The sequence below is a fragment of the Limulus polyphemus genome, unplaced genomic scaffold (genome assembly GCF_000517525.1).
Source record: "Limulus polyphemus unplaced genomic scaffold, Limulus_polyphemus-2.1.2 Scaffold186, whole genome shotgun sequence".
Taxonomy (NCBI): Eukaryota; Metazoa; Arthropoda; class Merostomata; order Xiphosura; family Limulidae; genus Limulus; species Limulus polyphemus.
This window is the reverse complement of record NW_013665796.1, coordinates 828,191-847,722: the sequence shown is the minus strand read 5'-3', so window position 1 is coordinate 847,722 and position 19,532 is coordinate 828,191. Positions and strand designations below refer to the sequence as shown.

Sequence of the window (19,532 nt, the reverse complement as noted above, 5' to 3'; positions counted from 1 at the left end):
TATATATATATATATATATATATATATATATAATTAAAATGTACAATTTAGTTATTTGTAAGTATATTCTGGCAATCTTGTGAACAAACAGAACTTGTGTAAGCCAAAAAATACTCTTGTAAGCATGATTGATCAATGAATATGGGGTCAAGTTACTTCAAAGATTTCAGTACTTTTGATATAGATGAATTTGATATGCCTAGTTTTATTGCATGTGCAAAAATAATCCAATGTGCTCTGGATGATTTCCAATGTGTGCAGTTTTATAGATATCGGACAATTTATTTTACTGCCCTGTTTTATTTAGTAGCTGTAAGTTTTGAACATACCAGTATTTATTCATGTACACACATCAGAAAATATTACTTAATAAATATCTGATATATGAGAAGTGTACTTGTTAACAAATATTCCATTTTGGAACAGCAAATGTTCCTTCTGTGTGTTACAAAGTCAAAACATAATAATTATAATTGTAAAAATCTGTAGTATTTTTTAGACTGTAACAATGATTTTGTGATTTAAATTAAGATAAGTAAAAGAAGTGTGATCAGTATGCACTATCATAAACAAATAGATAAACCGCCTTTGTTGTTTTGTTCTAATAAAGTGTTAACAAGTCAAGAAAAGCATGACTGATCATATTGAAACTTCAGAAAATGATGTTAAAGCAAACTGTGTCTCTTTACATACAGCCTTTTTTGTCTTTATTAAACATTATATGAGTAATGTTTTGCAATTTCACATGTTATTATAAGTAATATTTGAATTATATTACAAGCATAAATCAAATTGACAAGGAAAGATCTGGGAAAAGTTAGGAATTTTAATTTTAACCAAGGTGTGGGAACCATGTGAGCTAGTATATTGCATTTGTGTATTCATTTGTGAAAATATTATTTTACAAATAGTGGACCTAACTTTGTTTTTCTTTGAAGAACAAGCAGCAAATGGTGCAGTATCTGTACTGAATAGCCAACAAGCGGAATGGATAATGGAGTGCCTGTTAGAAGTCATTTGTCAACTACAGGAATGTGATCCTGTAAAGAGAAAATTATTATATGCTGGTAAGTGGGCTAAGAATAACTGTGTATCTGATACATCTTAAACAGAAAACCCATGTCACTTGTTTTTCTTATTGTTTCTTGATTTTTCTTGCAGAAATTCAAATAGTGTTTCAATATTGTGATGGTAAATGAATTTCTTACTGATTTGCAAATGAAAACTCTAGATAGTTAATTTGAAAATGGTCAGGAAAAATCAAAAATTTACTGAAGTATAAGAACTAATCAGTGGTGCTGAAATCATTCTGATCACTATTTCATTTTGAAGTTAATCTGTTTCTTCCTCTGTTAAAGTATTTTGCAAAGGTCATTTCATATATATTGTCTGTTACTGATCTTAATCCACTACTTCCAAGATGATACCTCACACAGAAGAGTTTTATCCCTCATTCATCTGCTTGTGAGATTTGCATATTATTAGCCTTGAGCTAACTCCCACCTAAAAATTATATTTAAGGTGAACTGCACTAGTGCTTAATACATCATTATGTGACAAAAGTCCTCCACTAGTACGAGGGTGATAAAACCTCCTTGCACAGTGACTCTCTTTAAATACTTGCACTCGAGGTAACTTCATGCTTTTTCTTGGTATTATCTAGAACAGATGTGCTTTTAAAATTATTGATAAATTACATAAGGCTTGCTATAATTTGCAAAATTTAAATTCCGATACAGTACTTCTCTTTGCCCATAAGATTAGCTATTCTTGTCCAGTGCTGCCAACTATTTGCAAACTTTTTTCTTTATGTATGCCACAAGCCTTCTGCTCCCCCATGTTGGAATCATTTGATTCCAACATATCTCTCAAGCAAATGATCATGCAACACTTCTCCACTAATAGGAGCATGACATATGTGATGCATGTGACTCCCTCTGTGTGCTTGTACTGAACTGTTACTTCTTGTTTGGCAGTGCTTGTGCTTGGACCTGTTCCTTTGTTTGTTTCAAGTTTCACATTCAACTGTAGTATACTCGTGAAGTGGTTTTCATTTAAATTACTTCCAAGTCTATTAAGACTGTTTCTTCACTTTCGGTTAATTAATCCCAGTTTATTACAGTCGCATTATTCTTAATAATTTCGATTTTGGTTGACTCTTCTTGATATGAATTCCGCAGTTCATATTACCACAGGCTTCAGGTGAGGGGTGCTCTGGTTGGAGATTTATCAGCTTTTATTCGTGGGGAGATTGAACATTACATTTGTCAACCTCTATCTCTGGACCTTGCCCCACTTCCTCCCGAACATGCAGAGCCTGTTTAGACTGACAAGGAAATGGATTACCTATTTCCACCTCCTGATTTTGCCGTGCCTTCCCATGCCCTTCCTGAGGAGTCAATTAGGCCTATTATGGTCTTTTTGGATTTCGTCTCTTAGGTATGTGATGTTTTATCCCTTGCCTCTATTTCTTATGAACTGCATCCTTTCTTACTACATGACCAATCTTCATATCCCTATTAGTTTTTCTCCCACTCCACAGATATTCGGGTACATGCTGACCAACTTACCTCACAATTAAGTAACAGGATTAGCATGCCTTGCCCCCCATGTGCTTCGGATCAGTTTGCTTTTGCATATCATCATGCAGACTGTCCTTTTCTAGACCAAATCTCCTGTGAGGCTGACCCATGCCCAATTTTACTGCCTTCATCTTACCCTTACAACTCTTTTACGATATCTCTCTACCATCCATCTCCTCTCTGATGCTCTCCACCAAAATCCTAAGGGATTTTCTGGAGACATTCTCACCCTTTTTTCCTCCATGTTGGCTCATTTGTCACCTTCAGCTCTGGCTTTGCAAATATGGTTTCTCTGTTGTTGGGGCCTTCTAGGTCGTGATGTGACCTTAACTTGCATCCATTTACCAGCATCTTATCTTTGGAATTTATGTATGGGCCCCATTTTTGCGGTATTACATATTTGACGCAATCCCTGAGTCCTTGGAGTCATGAGTTGCATCAGTACAACAACACTCTACCCTTTCCACTTGTTGCCCCTTTGCCTTGGTCTGAGCCCAATATCGCACCTGTTACAGTTCCTCTCCTTGTCCTTCGCAACCTTCACGTGTTCCTCCTGCTCGGGGTACCTCGTCTCGGCGTTTTCTTCGCCGACATACGTCACGTTGCAAACAGTATCGGTGACTACCCGGTGAAAGCTCAACTTTCCGATTTTCTTCATCAGTGGTTTCCTTTTATCAAGGATTATTTGGTTTCTCAAGTTTCATTGGAAGGATTTGTGATCCCATTTCTTTCCCCACCTCCCTTGTCTCCTATACTCATTTCTTTCCCTCCAACTTGGGATCCAATGACTGACCAGCATCTGTCAGAGGTGGTTCAGGACCTACTATCTGAGCCGGCCATCAAACCTGTTCTACATACTTTACCAGGTTTTTCTTCCAGTCTCTTTGTTGTTCTCAGGAAAACCAAAGACTGGAGGCCTGTCGTCGTTTTGTCCTGCTTCATTCAATTCGTTCAACTGCCCCATTTTACCATGGAGTCATTTCTGATCCTACAGTGGACATTTTCTCTGGGCTTATGTATGAACAAGATGGATGTTGCCAATGCTTATCTACACGTCACTGTCTCAACATAGTCCGTATCTTTGGTTCGTTCATCATAGGGTGGTTTACAATTTTCGTGTCCCACCCTTCAGGCTTGCTTCTGCCCCTTATATTTTCTGTCGGTTGGTCAGAGCTTTAGCTCACCATCTTAATGCTCTGGGTCTGTGATTCCATCATTATATTGAGGAATGGCTTCTTCTGGCTCATTCCGAACTGGAGTCGGCCAGCCATACTTGTCAACTCCTTCATGTGGCTGCTTGGGTGGGCTGGTTAATCACATCAGAGAAGTCTTTCCTCCATCCTACCCAATATATTGTCCATTTAGGTGTGTTTTTCCACACTCATCTCAGTTGGGCCCAACCTTCTCCTCTATGACTTTGTTTCATGGAATTGTTAGTTCTGCCTGTTACTTTCTGCCTGTGAGGTTCTTTTGCTTTGGGGAATGTGGTCTTCAATGATGTCACTGGTCCTTCTCAGTTGTGCCCATATGAGATCCCTTCGGTGAGCTCTTCACGATCAGTGGAACCTTGCTCGGGATCCCATGGCAGCTCCAGTTACCCTTTCTCATACTCTGTTGGACGATCTGCTTTGGTGGATGAACAAGGCCATATGTCCAGATTTACATATGTTTATGGACACATCCCTTCAGGGCTGGACTGCAAGGGTCAATCAATAATGTCCGTCAGACTTTGAATCACTTCCTTCCTCATTCTGACAATTCTATGGTGGTAGCACATATCAATCACCAAGGAGGCACTCAGTCAAGATCTCTCTGTTTTCATACATTGGATTTCCTATACTAAGCCCACATGCACCACATTCATATAATTGTATGCCACATTCCTGGTGCTTTCAATCTCGTAGTGAATCATCTTTCCCTTCCCAACTGAGTGGTTTTTATGTCCCACAAATTTCTTTATGTTTATCCTACTATCCGATTACTTCATCAGGTTGTCTCTCTCATCCATATCACTCTGTATTGAGTCCTTCAGATTGTTCCCTATTGGCCAGCTCAACTGTGGTTTTCACGATTACACCAACTGCAACTTTTCCTTCCAGTACCCTTTCCCATGTCTTCCTCCCTTCTTTGTCAACCTTGGTCACCAGTACTACATTCTGCCATTCACATACTTCATCTTCATGCCTGTCTTTTATCTGGTCCTTAGCAAGGAGATCAAGTTTCTCCTGTTGAAGAGCTTTAATTTTGGCTCATTCCATACATCCTTCTTCAATGGAGGTGTATCAGTGCAAATGGAAAGTGTTCCACAGTTGGTCCACCACTTAGAGATTCCCTGCTGACCAACCTACTGTGGCTCCAGTGGCTGAGTTTCTCACATGACTTTTTGACAGCGGGTCTTCAGTCTCGTTGATCTCGGGTTATCAGGTTGCCTTAACCCATATCTTTCATTTTTTCCTGATACTGTTGTGTTTTTGCTTTCCCTGTCCTACTATGTTAATGTGTTCCTTCAGGATTCATTGTCCTCTCAGACAACATAGTCTTCCGGACAGGAATATTAATGAGGTCTTCCATTCCCTCACTTTACCTCCATTTGAGCCCATTTATACGTGCTCCATGTTTCACTTTTCCTTTGAACAATATTTTTCTTCTTAGCCTGTGGATGTCAAAGGTCTGATTTGATCGCCATTGACGTTTCACCTCCACATCTATATTCTCCTTTATCTGGATCATTCCTTCCTCCCAAAGACCTTGGTGGCTGGTGGAGGTAACTCCTGCTTTTTGCATATTTCCAGATAGACTTCTATATCTGGTCCCTATCCTTCATTGCTATATTGCCTGCACAGCTTTCTTCCATGGTTCACATTCCCGACTCCTTATCCCTTGGCAGTCTTCCTCTGTTTATGATTCATCACCTTCTACCCTCACCAGTTGGGTTCAACATTTGATTCAATTGGCTTATTCCTTCTTGTCTTCTTCCCAACAGAATTTGTTCAGGGTTTTTCTCATCACCTTTTCCCTCGCATCTTGTCTTCATTGGACATTAGAGTATGTGGACTGCAACTAATACATTCCTTTCCCATTACTTACACCATATCCCACTTTCTTCTTTGCCAGGTTTTTGTCTTCCACTTGTGGCCATTCTTCACATATCGGCACGACGTTGAATGGGTAAGTTTATGTTCATACATTCTTTTCATTTCAGGGGCCCTTGCTTCATTTATTTTGTTATAGGGATCCCACTTTGTGACGATCGGTGCCTGACCAGGTATTCCTCAGTCAAAAATCTACACTGTACAGCTTTATTGAGTAGTGCATTAACTTCCATGGCTTCACAATGCTCACCACTGAGATGGGATGTTCCACAAGATTGCTTGTAGTTGAAAAATCTCATAATGTAATTGCTTCATAAGCTTGGACTGTACAACCCATGGACTGCATGAATACAGAAGAAGCTACCCATACCTGCCATGCCTTGTACTGAATAAACCGATCTGCTTTTCAAAATAGGGTTGTATGGTCACCCATCGCACAGTCTCAGGTGACGACATTTTTCCGGACTCTCCACATGTTCTTGCTCCTCCTTTCTTCTAATGGAGTATGAGAGTCTCTACCACTTTCCAATTCTAAGCTGCTGGGGAGATCGACCGTGAAGGCACTCTTCTAAATGGGTTCCACACAAAGTTGGCTATAACTATTTAGTGCAGAGTAGGGCAATGGCGTTCTATGGATGTAGATGACATGATATCCTCCACTATGCATTATATTTATTCTGTGTTGTGAGTCACAGCATATGTAAGGATAATTGTTCCAGTTGTTTCCTTTTTGCAATTCCTTGTGTATCTTATTCAAAGGATGTTATTGCTTTCTGGATGGTTCCAGTCATTTTCGCTGTTGGGGGAGTTGATTTATATTTAATAGACATCCTTTCAATACTAGACGTCGGATCCCCGGGTTGATATATCAAAGCTAACACGTGTCATGTTCTGGAGTCGGAATGGTTCTAGATTCCCTCTAGTCTCTTGAACCTCAGGTGAAGACAGTATGATCCTCATGCTACCCCTGCGTGGATGTCGGTTCCCAGCAGCATGGGTTTTGGATGTAGTTCACTTACCGAGTAGGGTCCATCGCATTCTAGCCACTCTATACCTAGGGGCACATCCATTGATTTACCCACTTTCATACTTTAGGAGATTAAGTTCCATGTATATTTCAGGATTAGGATCGCTATCCTGCCTCAATTCTCTTCCACTTGGATGTGCTTCTCTCTTTTTCCACCCTTTTCTCTTACACACTTCACAGATGGGTGAAGAGTATACCTGGTCAGAAGTGGTGTGGTTTCCCTCATCAGATCTTTGGACCTGACTCTCCCATTTCCAAGGGTATCCTTCGGACCCTTTCGAGAGGTACTTCTATCATTCCCTCGCAATGGTCCCACCACTTAATCAATGTGGGATTCTAGCTAATCTTGTCTGTGGAGGGAAGTACTGTATGAGAAGTTATAATTTTCCTATACTGAAAATGTATTTCCGATAGGTACTTCCCTCCACTCGCATTTCCCACCCTTTCTCCTACTTTCCTCCAGTGCTTAGGTCTTTTACCAAACCTTGAAGTGATAGTTTAGTAGAGACATATAGAGGGAGTCAAATGCATCACGTATGTCCCGCTCCTATTGGTGGAGATGTAACGCATGATGATTTACATGAGAGACATGCTGGAATCATTTTATTACAATATGGGGGAGCAGAAAGCTTGTGGCATGTGTAAAGAAAAAAGTTCACATCCAGAGGGCAGCACTGGACAAGAATAGCTAATCTTGTGAGAGGAGGGAAGTACCTATTGGAAATACATTTTCAGTTTAGGAAAATTATAACTTTTGTTCAAGTTCAACTAATTTCTTTTACTACTAAAGAAAATGATAATTATTTTTCCTCCTTATACATTAAGAATTCTCAAGTGACAGTATCTTCCACTTTGTCCCCTGATAGTGACAATGTTCGTAACATGGTACCAATAGCTACTGGGGGCTTGCAGTCTGTGGAGAAAATGACAGTCATTCACTGTGTTGTTGGGTTCCTTCATGCACATTGGACCTCCTCCCATCCATTCAGCCAACATTTCTTCTCTCCAGTTTGAACATGATTAGGAGGATGATGATGATGTGATCAGTTGTTTCCTACACCAGGGTTTGTTCTAGACATAGCTTTATCTGTGGAGGAAAATCCATACCTTCTAATCACTTCCACAACATGATTTTCAAGTACTTTCTTTCTATTTTTTTCTCTGTCTACTGATTCCTCCCATACTTTAATACATGAAACACGTACTCAAGACTATATGTCTTCCCTCTTTCACCTGACATTAGAGTCCATGCAGACTCATTTTTCAAACAACTGCACACCTGTACTAACATGCCTCATTCTCCTCATCTATTTGAATCTTTTGTCCTGATTTACAGCGAATCTTCATTTCTGTTTCTCAATTCCAAGTGTTTGGAATCTCCTTTACCTGCTTGGAGTGGACCCCTTAACTTGTGTTTACATTTCCAGTGTCCACTTTTCAGGCCATCGTCTTTTGTTTACTAATCTTCTGCATTACTTCATGTCATTTCACTTTTGTCTGGGGGTACTTCTTCATGCTCCAGGGGAGAGTTTTCTGGAGAAGCTTGTTCTTTTCTTTTCACCTCTTTGTCTTGTTACTACTACTGCTTCTGCTCTATCCCTCTTTATTTTGTTCCTCTGCTGTTGGGATGAAATGCTCTTCTAGTTAATGTATGCTTCTCTCCCACTTATATCCATGATTTATTTTGGGTTCTATTCCTTTGCTAAAGGTCTTTAGGGGTTTTCTATGCTCAATATAGACCCAGAGTGAGGCAGCCCAGCATCAGTTCTCATTGTTTACTATGATTTCTCCTTTTTCTCACCCTCACCATTCTGTTCCTAGGCCTGCTGCATCCACTTCTCCCCTTCTCATCCCAGATTCTTGGCTTTCTTCTACTTCCCTTCCTCCAACTTCCTGATGTTACATTTCTCACTTTTCTTCTTGGTGGCTGTCCTGTAAGTTCTAGTCCTGTGGGGCTCCATCTGTTTCTATTCATCAGCATTTAGTCTCCATTTTTTTCTGACAGATGGATTATTCAGGTTCTCACCCACTTCTCTTCACCTCCTCTTTTCCATTTCCTTTCATCATCCTCCATTCCCATTTATCTTCAGTGTAATTGAGAGGATAGTTACCCTAAGTCCTGGTTATCATTCTTGTGTTTTATCTAGTCTCCAAAAATACTGGAAACTAGCATTCGGTTATCAACCTGTCATCTCTCAACCAGTTTCATATTATCCCTCAGTTCCATATGGTGGGTTTCTTTTCTCTTTGGTGGTTCTTTTCACCCAAACTATGGATGACAAGTGTCAACATGTTGGACACTTTTTTGCAGATTAAGATTTCCCTCTCTTCCGGGTATTTCTTTTGATTCATCCATTTCGTTGCTTTGAGATGCTACACTCCTTGTCAGGTCCTGTTGACCAGAACAACCATGATTTCCCCCTTCTCCATCACTTGGTGTCCTGGTCCTTTGTTTCACTGCTTCATTACTACTATCTCCTTCTCCAACCACATCACTCTTTCAGTGATGGGTGTTGTCCCTTCATCTTCATGTGTGTGACTTGTCCAGTTCATTGCCGCAGGGCTGGACTCTCCGATCTTGTAGCCATTTTTTATCCCATTCCTGTCATCACTCAATTCTGTTCGTCTATTAACAGAAGTGGTAGGTTTTTCGACATTGGTCCATCAGCCTCTCCCTTCTTCTGGCCTATCCTACTGTTGCCCACCTTTCAGCCTTTTTCACATGGTTGTTCAGTTATGTATTATTAGTTTCCACTATTAATGGTTATTGGGCAGCTTTATCAACTACATTTAACCTTTAATGTTAATGTCAGGTTTTTTTTTTCCTGTCCTTTTCACTTTGTTCTGATCCTTCCTTTTTAACTGATACCCTTGTTCTACACCCATGCCTGAATGTGACTTTAATGTGGTTTTACATGTGCTTAGTTTGAGCTGTTGGCTACATTTTCACTATACCATATTTCTATGAAGACATATTTTCTTTTCCTTCTCACCTGTGGTCATTGTTGTTAGAATGTATATGCCATCAATACTTACAGCACTTTCTTTCCCCTATCCAGACTGGGCCTTTCTTAAGACCTTAGGAAAGTGATTGTTCTTTCACATTTCATAGCATCAGATTCGTCAATTTTCTCTCATTTTCACTGATTATTGGATGAGATTCTTCAAGTTGGCATGTGGATGACTTGACACACATTTGTCTCTCATTATTTTCTCATGTGGATGTTTCATCTGCTGAGGGATTTCAATTCACTCAAGTCCCTGTTTTTCAATAAAACTACATGCTGACTTTGAGATGGGTAAGTCATTTCTGTTTTTCATTACACTTTTCCTTTTTTAGGATCCCATCAGGTGATTGGTGTTGTCTCTCAGGTTATACTTATTTCCCCAAATCTGTACCAAGCCAGGGATAATGGAAAGTACTCATCCCACCTACCCTGGCTGTACTGGTGCCCACTGTTGCAATGGGGTGTTCCACAAGACCACTAAAGGTATCCTTGTGGTATTAAATTTACCCATTTGCCCAATCCAGACCATACTATTTCTTGGAAAAAGCCAGCACCAGAGAAGTAACTGCTCATTTCTATGACTTACTGGCTGTTAAAAGTAGGTTTTCACTGTCACTCATTGCACTGTCTCCAGTAAAATACCTTTCTGGGAGGCATTTGGTGGAGATCTGGGGACTTCCTTTGGCCTCCTGAATGCTAATTCTCCTCCCCTTCTTCAATTAGAGCATAGGAAATCCTTGCCACTTATCAGTTCCCAACCACTAGGGTGGAGAAAATATGTCATCAGCAGAGATGTTCAAGCTTTTTTTTATTATTATCTGCATTCCTTGGACCTGTAAACACAAAAGCAGGCTTCCATATCAGACTGGAGAAGTCTATTTTGTCACCAGTGGAATATCTCATCTATCTGGGTGTGTTTTTAAATACTCATTTAAGTCATGCTTAACCAACCCCTATCAGGTTTCAAACCATGGAAAGAGCCGCCAGTCTCCTTCTCCTACTGCACAGATGGTTCTCTCTCTTTTGGGGATGTGGGCATCCCTCAAGCCTCTCATCCCTTTGTGACAAGCACATATGAGGTACCCATTACACCACCTTGTCTTGAGATCCATCTGTTCACAGACGCATCTCTTCAGGGATGGGGAACTTATCATCAAGGTCAGGAGTTCCAGGGTATTTGGACAGAAGATGAGTCTACCCTCCATATCAACATTCTATAACTTCTTGCATTACACCAGGCAATGATTCAAGGTCTGTCTCTCTTGAAGGGAAGAATTGTCATGATTCATTCCAACAATTCCACGGTGATATCTCAGACTTCTTGTCAAGGAGGCAAACATTCTCCAGACCTTGTTTTTGTACCTTGGATCTTCTCTACTGGGCTCATTCCCATCCTATCAGTCTTTTAGCATGTTGTGTTCAACGAGTGATGAATTTAACTACAGATCACTTGTTTCGATCCAACTAGATTCTTCCGATGGAATGGATGCTATGCCACGAGGTTGTTCAGTGGATTTGCTCTCAGTTTAAGTCTCCAATGCCTCATCCTCTAGCATTTGTAGTAGATGTGTTCAGTCAGAACTGGACAGGTTTACATATGAATGCCTTTCCCCTGATTAAGGTATTGCCCTGGGTTCTGACTATGGTTTACTCCACTCCCTGTCAAGTTATCTTGGTTGCACCATATTGGACAGTATAATAGGGTTTCTGCTTTTTCGGTATCTGCAGGTATGTCTTCCTCTACATCTACCACATTGGCAGTCTCTGAGACAACCTTGATCATACATTCTCCACCCAGATGTTCGGAAACTCAGTTTTCATGCTTGGAAGTTATGCGGTCCTTTGCCCAACATAATGGTTTAACTTCTAAGGTTTCTCTGTATTTAACTAAATATCTCTGTAGGCCAACCACGAAAATGGAATACTTATTGTAAGTGGTGTATTAAAAGGAATTTCAACCTACTTCATCCTAAAGTATCTACCATATTTCCATTTTATGACTTCAGTATTTGAGAGAAGTCTTGCTTTGCTTACAGTGGTTTTATATAAGGTACCCTTATCCACTACTTTTTGGTATTTCAAATATCGAAAGATTTTTGAATCCTCAGTACTATCAGGTCTACTCAAAACCCTTCATATTCTGCAAGCCAAATGACCTTGTCAGTAATCAAATTGGGATTTTTCAGTTGTTTTACATACATTGTCTCATCCTACCTTTGAGCCCTTAGCTTCGTGTTCTTTGTTTCACCTTTGTTGTTGGCTCATGGACATCATCGGATGGAGTTGTGGTTCTGACTCTTTATCCTTCCACATTTGTCTGGCTTTACCCAAATTGGTCTTTTCTTCCCAAGACTTGACGGTTAGGGAAGGGGAAAGATCCTTCTCACCAATCCATTTGCCAGCCATTTTTCACCTCCAATCCTGACCATTTGTTATGTACTGTTAGGGCTCTCAAGTGTTATGTAGCTTGTACTAACTCATTTTGAGGTAGTAGGAATGATTGTTCATTCATTGAAATCCCTCTTTTTTTCCCATGACTTATCTCCCATTACCTTAACATGATGGCTTTGTAAATTGATTCACATGGCCTATAATGGATTATTTTTACAGGAGAGGAATCTTTTGCATGTCACATGTTCACCTACTGCACAGTTTCCAGAGCAAGCTGGGGTGTCGGGCAGAGGCTTTTCCCTCCAGTTTTTCCCAGATGTCAGCGGGATCCTACTCATAATTCCGGTTCAGATTTGACACGAAGCTATCCAGATTGGGGGTGCATGGCCCTTCTCTTTGATCAATGTTGGTTTCATATATTGTTCATGGAAGGATGTCCACTATCTCCTCATAGTTCCAAACACGAAGTGATCCCATCCAAGGTTATTGGTTGAGCACAGGTTCCATAATTCCAGGGGCAAGTGGAATACCCCTTGCCTACTTGGTTGGGGAGTGAGCATGAATGTTCATAATTTCAGACCTGATGAGTTCTGTTCCTTTGGTTGAGTACATCATAAACGATCCCATCATTATGAACCTGGAGTGTTTCCTTTTGGACTTCTTCAGGTGGAGGAGAAATTTTGTCCATTTCACTTTCTTATCATAATTCTGATGGTGTGAAATGCATCACTCTTTAGCTACAGGTTGGGATCCAATCAAAGTATATATAACTACCATATGCTAGCTCCTTGCTAGCTTCTTTCTATATAGTTAAGACACTGCATGGAGTACCATGACAGTTATTTCAGACCCTAAATTTGATCACTATGTTCATTCAAGCAGAACCATTATGACATGCCTTTGGTACAAGTATATTGGAATTCTAAAGAATGATAAGTATTCTCACCATGGCTCATTCAGTTGTCAATAGTGATCAGTGAAGCATTACCATAGTTTTGAAATTTACATTTTGTAATGGCATAGAAAAATTAGCCCCTTAAAATGGAAAGAATGACAAAATATTTGCTTGTCCTAACAATTTTACACAGTACTGTATATCTATACAACTACTCAATATTGTAAATTAAAAATGGCAGAAACTTTGAGTTTATTGGAAGTAAGACATATATTATAACTTGAAATTTATGCCATATAAGCTGTTAATTTTTTTTTTTTTAAGTTACATTACTATGTCTACTTAGTATATTGCTGTGATCATTACTAAGTTTTTGGTAAATATCAGATGTATAACATAAGTTGTGACATAGCCATTTATTGCAATAAACTGGTTAACTTGAAAGTATCCAAATACCTTTTATCACTTTAAACATATAAGGCAATCAGCAGATTAGAAGAGAGATGTAATGATGACAAGTAATTTTGTGTTTTATTATTTCAGCAAATTTTGTTATTGCTTTTTCCATAAAGGTGCATTTATTGAATTGTATTTCTCTATGTGTATAAAAGTTATAAAGCTGTAATCACATTATTGCGAGACAAAAATAATCTGTGTATTAGTTCAAGTTCTTGTTTATCTAGGTACTTGTTAAGGTGTAGTAGACAGGTATTTTACTTTAGGGAAGCATAATTTATTAATTAGAATATCACTGAAATTAAAAAATATACCTAAATATTTAACACATTATTTATGATATATATTTATGGTTATTTATGTATTTATGATGTATATTTTATAAATCAAAGATAATTACCAACCAGAAACTCATTTACATAAGATAATAAAATTTTGTGTAATTTTTTCTCATAATTTAAATTGATGATGCTCAATTTTTTATATTTATTTATAAATTTAATTGAAAAAGACTATAATATAAAATAAACTGAATACTTTAGTGACTTATTTATTTTCAAAGATATTAAAGTATTAAACAAGACTAATTGGGTTAAATTTTTTCCCCCTCCAGATCTGTATGAGAATTTAAAGGACTTAACTAGAATCAAGGTAATGGTACAATCAGCTTACTTTCATTAAAGTTCAGAGAAGAAATCTTTGTTGTTTTTTTTTAAATTATTTGATGCAGGAAAGATTTTAACATGTAGTTTGTTTTTGATAATTGAATAGTTTGAATCATAGTTTTTAAGAGTGTTAAATGTATATTAAGGACAGGTTCTTTGAAAAATTCAAATGTCATTGGATATATAGAATTTCAAGTCACTTTACTCTTTATGTGGATTATCATGTTTTTTTAAAGTTTTTCTGAGAAAAAATACAACATTTTTAGTCAAGAAATCAGACTATATATAGAATTAAAAACAAAAACGTCTTATTTTTGGACTTATAAACTAGTCAAAACTATAAATACACATGTTTAAAGTTAAAAAAGAAACTAAAAAAACTGAAGCAAATTATGTTTGCTAAATGATTATGCTGTAACTTTGGTTCTGTTGAAATTAGGATTTTTTTTTGAGAATTTGTGTTTCGGTAAAGAATTTAATAGACAGTATGAAATCTCTTCAGAACCCATGGGGGCATTATAATGTGATGGTCAATCCCACTATTTGTTTGTAAAGGAGTAGCCCAAGAATTGGTGGTGGGTGGTGATGACTATCTGCCTTCCCTCTAGTCTTTCACTGCTAAATTATGGATGGCTAGCACAGATGGCTCTCATATAGCTTATTAAAATCAAATCTATCTTCATAACTTTTTTGCCACGTAACGCTCATTTTGGGCAATATTTATGCACATTTGTAGCTGCATTGCTGTATCCCTATCGTAGTTACTTAAGCATGATCAACAAAGTACTTGATTTTTTGAAATAATTTTTGATGGAAGATTAAATACAAAACCACTTAATTTAAGTAGAATAAAATCTTGCAACTTAATAATATTTAGATCCAAACTGTACACATAAGGTACAAATAGAATAAACATTTTTGTATTTCTTTTCATAGTTCCAAAACCTGTTCAATAAAAGCAGTATTTTTGATGTCATCTTGAAGTCTTTTGAAAAAAATGGATATATTTACACTGTCATTCAGGTATGAAAAAAAAAACCTGACTCAAAAGTTGTGGAAAGTAATTAACTCGGTAAAATGGAATGTTTTTTTAAGTGTAGATTGATTGTATCTTTTTTTTTCTAATAATTTTTTTACAGAATGTATCCCTTTGTCAACAAAAGCTTTTTGTTAAATAGTGATAAATATCAGCCTGCCATATTACTCTAACTCCTCTCTTTTGGTATTAGACTTTTATACTACTTTTTCTCAAGAGTGTGTTGATTAATAAGGAAATGCAAAATTATCTTGTTTCATTTTTTTCTTATCACCAGCTCAAGCATCCTATATCATACCTCTTGTGGTATGTAAAAGGGTTCATAAAGCTGTAAACATAATAAAAATTAATCTTCTTAAAGTATTGTGTTAATAAAAAGAAATAAAAATATTTATGAAATTTGTTGAAATAATGCTAATAAACTAACATGCTGGTTAAAGGTATTAAATTTTATTCTTAGCTAAGTTGGTGATATATATTTGTTTTTGATTAATTAACTTTTGATAGTATTCTCATCAAATATTTTTGAGTTTGATACATAGCTCTATTTTTGTGGTCAAAGGATACCAAAATCTCTATTGGATTTGTTTTGTTTTTTTAATCAAAATGTGGTAAAGGTAGTAAATACAATTTATTGGTTTGAGATGTAGTTACCATTAGATTACCAACTTGTTTTTATACCATTTACTACCACTCCACCTACATATTACAACTGACTGAGTAACTTATTTTATTCTACTTACTTCAATACTCAGTGTAAATAACTGACCAAAAATTAGGTGAAATCACTCACTTTCCAAGTAAGATACGTAGGGAATTCCAGAAGTAGTTTGTGTATTCGGAATTTTTTATTAAATTTGAATGTTTTTTTTTATTTAAATTTTTTGTGTGATACGTATGTTATTAGGCACCCTGTAACCAGCAAAGTTATAATGAAATTTGATGCATAAATAGTTTACCTAAATATGTTGGAAAAGCCTATGGCTATCGGTATTCCTAAGGCTTAAAAATATTTTGCACTTTGTCAGCTTATGTACTCAAATATTTAGCTCTGTATGCAAATAACTCTTTAGGTAGAATTCTATCAGATGTCCAACTTTGCTTACAAGGTATGTAAAATAAAGGCTTACTGAGCACTAATTTTGGCAAATAAAAGATAGATCTCAAATGCTATTCACACACTTATGATATGAAATCTATAACAGAATGAATAAAAGAAGCTAAGAAAAAAATTTTCAGTTTATTAAACATAACTCGTGTCCATCCTTTAGAGCCTGCTAGTATTATAACCCTACTAGTTCAATGATGAGTGGTCCATGGGTCATGTGCAATACCCTAGAGATCGTGGATAGATGACAACAAGTACAGGTGCATTAATGTTGGCAAAGCAAAACACAAACCTTGTTTGTTAATTTTTGTATACCACACTTTTTTAAAATCATTAGTAGAGTGTGTGGAAGTCTAAAGCTAGGTAGTCACTGTTACAATTTTGGTATGTTTCATATGTAGTTTATTTTTATTCAGATGTTATATTTTTGGCTTATGACTGATAGAGGAGGTCCCACAAACTTTAAATGTGTTTAAAGGTTGCATGTGTGGATTAGTTTAAGTCACTCACAATTGCCATAGTTTGTGTATTGTACTTGGTCAACCATGTATTAAACTGTTATTTGCCTTAAGTTTCCATGTCACCAACTTTTCTTTTAAGATTTATTAGTTTCATTCTAGGAAGCTAGGAATCCTGAAAAAACATCTGAAAACCTTGATCATTTAATAATTCCAATAGCCATTTAAATAAATCTAGTAGTTAACAGTTATTTTTAGTTTTGTTGATTTTAAAAATCTTAATATTTGATTTAATGATTATTACATTTTTTTGTGATATGTTTTTCTTTGATTTTTCTCTCTCTCCTTAGTTTTTATCATTATTATTTTTACCATAATTTTTATTAGATTTTTAATGGTATAAATAGTATGGATTGCAAAAACTGTTTTGAAAACTGGTTTTCCTTAACTCTTTCCATGTCGGGCTTTTTTTTTGAAATAATCTCAAAGTAAATCAGTCTCTTTATTTTGCTTTTCAATAGCCTATATTTATATATTAATGAAATGAAAGTTCTTTTATGACCTGTTATTATATTTCTGCACATAATTTACTTGATAAATAAATTATACGTATCTGAATTTATAGGTGATACATATTATTTTGATGAAACTACAATAAAAAATAGGAATGCTGTTTTTCAGTGTTTATGATACATAATTCAGAATCAATCCAAAAGAGATCAGCTCAAACAGCATTTCCTATGCCATCTAGCGAGCACTGATTGTAATACTTGATAACATGCAAATAAATGTGAGCAAACAATTAAAGATACAGCAAAAAATGGTTTGCCCAAATTGAATTGGGCAGATATTTTCTGAAACATGGAGGGTGCCTGAATTATCTCGGGCAACTCATGGAAGGGGTTAAACAGCTGCTTTGTTAAAAAAAGTTCTTCATTCACATTCACAGTCTATATAAACTTTATTATTTATATATTTCTCTGTTTATTATGGGACAGAATAGCAATTTGAAGATGACAGATAGCAGCTTGGAACTTATACCATCATTATCAAGGTAAAGGTTTTATATTTTATTTTAAAGTTTATTTTTTCAATTCTAAGTGTGTTTTGTTCTTTTTTGTCTGTATGAATATTATAATCACCATCTATCATGGCTCGTTTTATATAGAGGTTTTTCTTCAAGTCAGTAAACAACCTTGCTCTTTAATTCATTGCTTACGACTTTACTAATAATTATCCAACATTTTATAGTAATTGAATTTCAGCATTCCTGACAACTGGTTTCAGTAAAATTATGAATTATTAGTTGTTTCATTTATGCATGGTTTGATTGATTTTTGTTGGATGGTCAGGCATTAACCAGTTATCTTAAAACAGGTGATGCATTAAAAAATATTTAGTAGTTATTACAATAATTTATTTTTAACTGAAAAGATATTTGGTAAGTCATGTTGCTCATCTTGGTTCTAGTGACAATTAATATTTATGTGGGTCCTCCATTTTACCTTGGTAATTTATTGCACAGCCATAAGAATGGTGATAGAATATGTTATTGTCATATTGTGATAATAAATATAGATCAAATATCAAGAAATATACAAAGTGAGGTAGAGTTTGAATACCTGGTATACAGTGGTCAGCTAACTTGGAGGAGAATAATTTGTGTTCTTTCATTTTTATAATACGTTGCTTGAATTAATAGAAATCAATCAAAAAAATATAAAATTTTCACACTGGGTTGAAAGTGCTTATTGTGTCAGGATTCAAGGTAAGTTTTGAAATTGTTTAAGATAGCACACTTCAAAACTGATGAGAAAAAAGAAATTGTCAAATTGGGCTTAGCATTAAAAATATAAAAGTTGAAAAATAGAAATAATAAAATGCAATAATTAATTTAGATTTTTCTTATTTCTTAACAATAAAATCAGTCTTTATCTGTACTTCAAAAGTATGTTGAAAGCTTTGGATCATGTTCTAACCATTGTTAGATTCAAGAGATAGAGATTTGTCATACATAGTCCTTCTGGAGATAACTTGCCTAAGAGAAGTTTTGAGAGAGAGAGTGATTATTATAGAAATTATTTTCTTTTTTCAGGTGGTTTTAAATCTAAAACAATTGAAATAAATTTGAAATTAGAAGAAATTACACTAATTTCTTTGATAAATTTCAGGGAGGCTTAGAAAACAAAATAAGCTAAACTAACATTGATTTTCTAGAGGAAGAAAGAATTATGTTACTTATTTTTAGTTATGTGTACAAAGTTAAAATACAATAGATAATTTATCTACATGTTCAGCAATTGTAAAGGAGTGTTGTGACATTATGCAAAATGACATGAGCACTGAAGGAACTCAAAGGTGGAAATTTAGTTAAACACTGGAAATTGTAATTGAAAGAAAAGATCTGTACTACCATGAAAATTATATTTTTTAGTTAAAAACCACAGTAAATGGAACAAACTGTCAGAAGTATCAATATTGGAGATTATCCAATATCAAGACTTCTGACAGTTTATTTTATTTACTCTTGATTTTCTCTCACTGTTAAACGCAATATTGTGTTCTTTTATTATTATATCCTATTACCAAGAATTTTGTTACTTAGGCCATTGGTATGAAAGTTTTTTATATGGCACTTTTCTTCCTCTTTTTAAACATGTGTTTAGTTGCAACCTCCTATACCCAATATAAACTATTTGAGTATATACAGTACATGTTATTTTTACCATGTTAATTGTTGTTACTTTCTTACCGTATTTTTCTGTGTATAAGACACACTTTTTTACCCAAAAATTTGATGTCAAGATCTGCTTG

The 19,532-nt window shown here is 36.0% G+C and overlaps 1 protein-coding gene across 6 annotated transcripts in view; it reads left to right on the top strand.

The window, feature by feature from the left end:
- Positions 1-943: 943 nt before the first annotated feature.
- Positions 944-19,532, top strand: part of LOC106478168 (eukaryotic translation initiation factor 2-alpha kinase 1-like) — a 78,760-nt gene continuing 60,171 nt past the window's right edge. For all 6 annotated transcript variants that reach the window (XM_022381711.1, XM_022381710.1, XM_022381709.1 and 3 more), the window contains exons 1-4: positions 944-1,067; positions 14,065-14,102; positions 15,053-15,139; positions 17,717-17,772. In XM_022381711.1, coding sequence (XP_022237419.1) covers positions 995-1,067; positions 14,065-14,102; positions 15,053-15,139; positions 17,717-17,772 — 254 coding nt within the window. In that variant the 5' untranslated portion in view covers positions 944-994. The remainder of the gene's footprint in view (positions 1,068-14,064; positions 14,103-15,052; positions 15,140-17,716; positions 17,773-19,532) is intronic.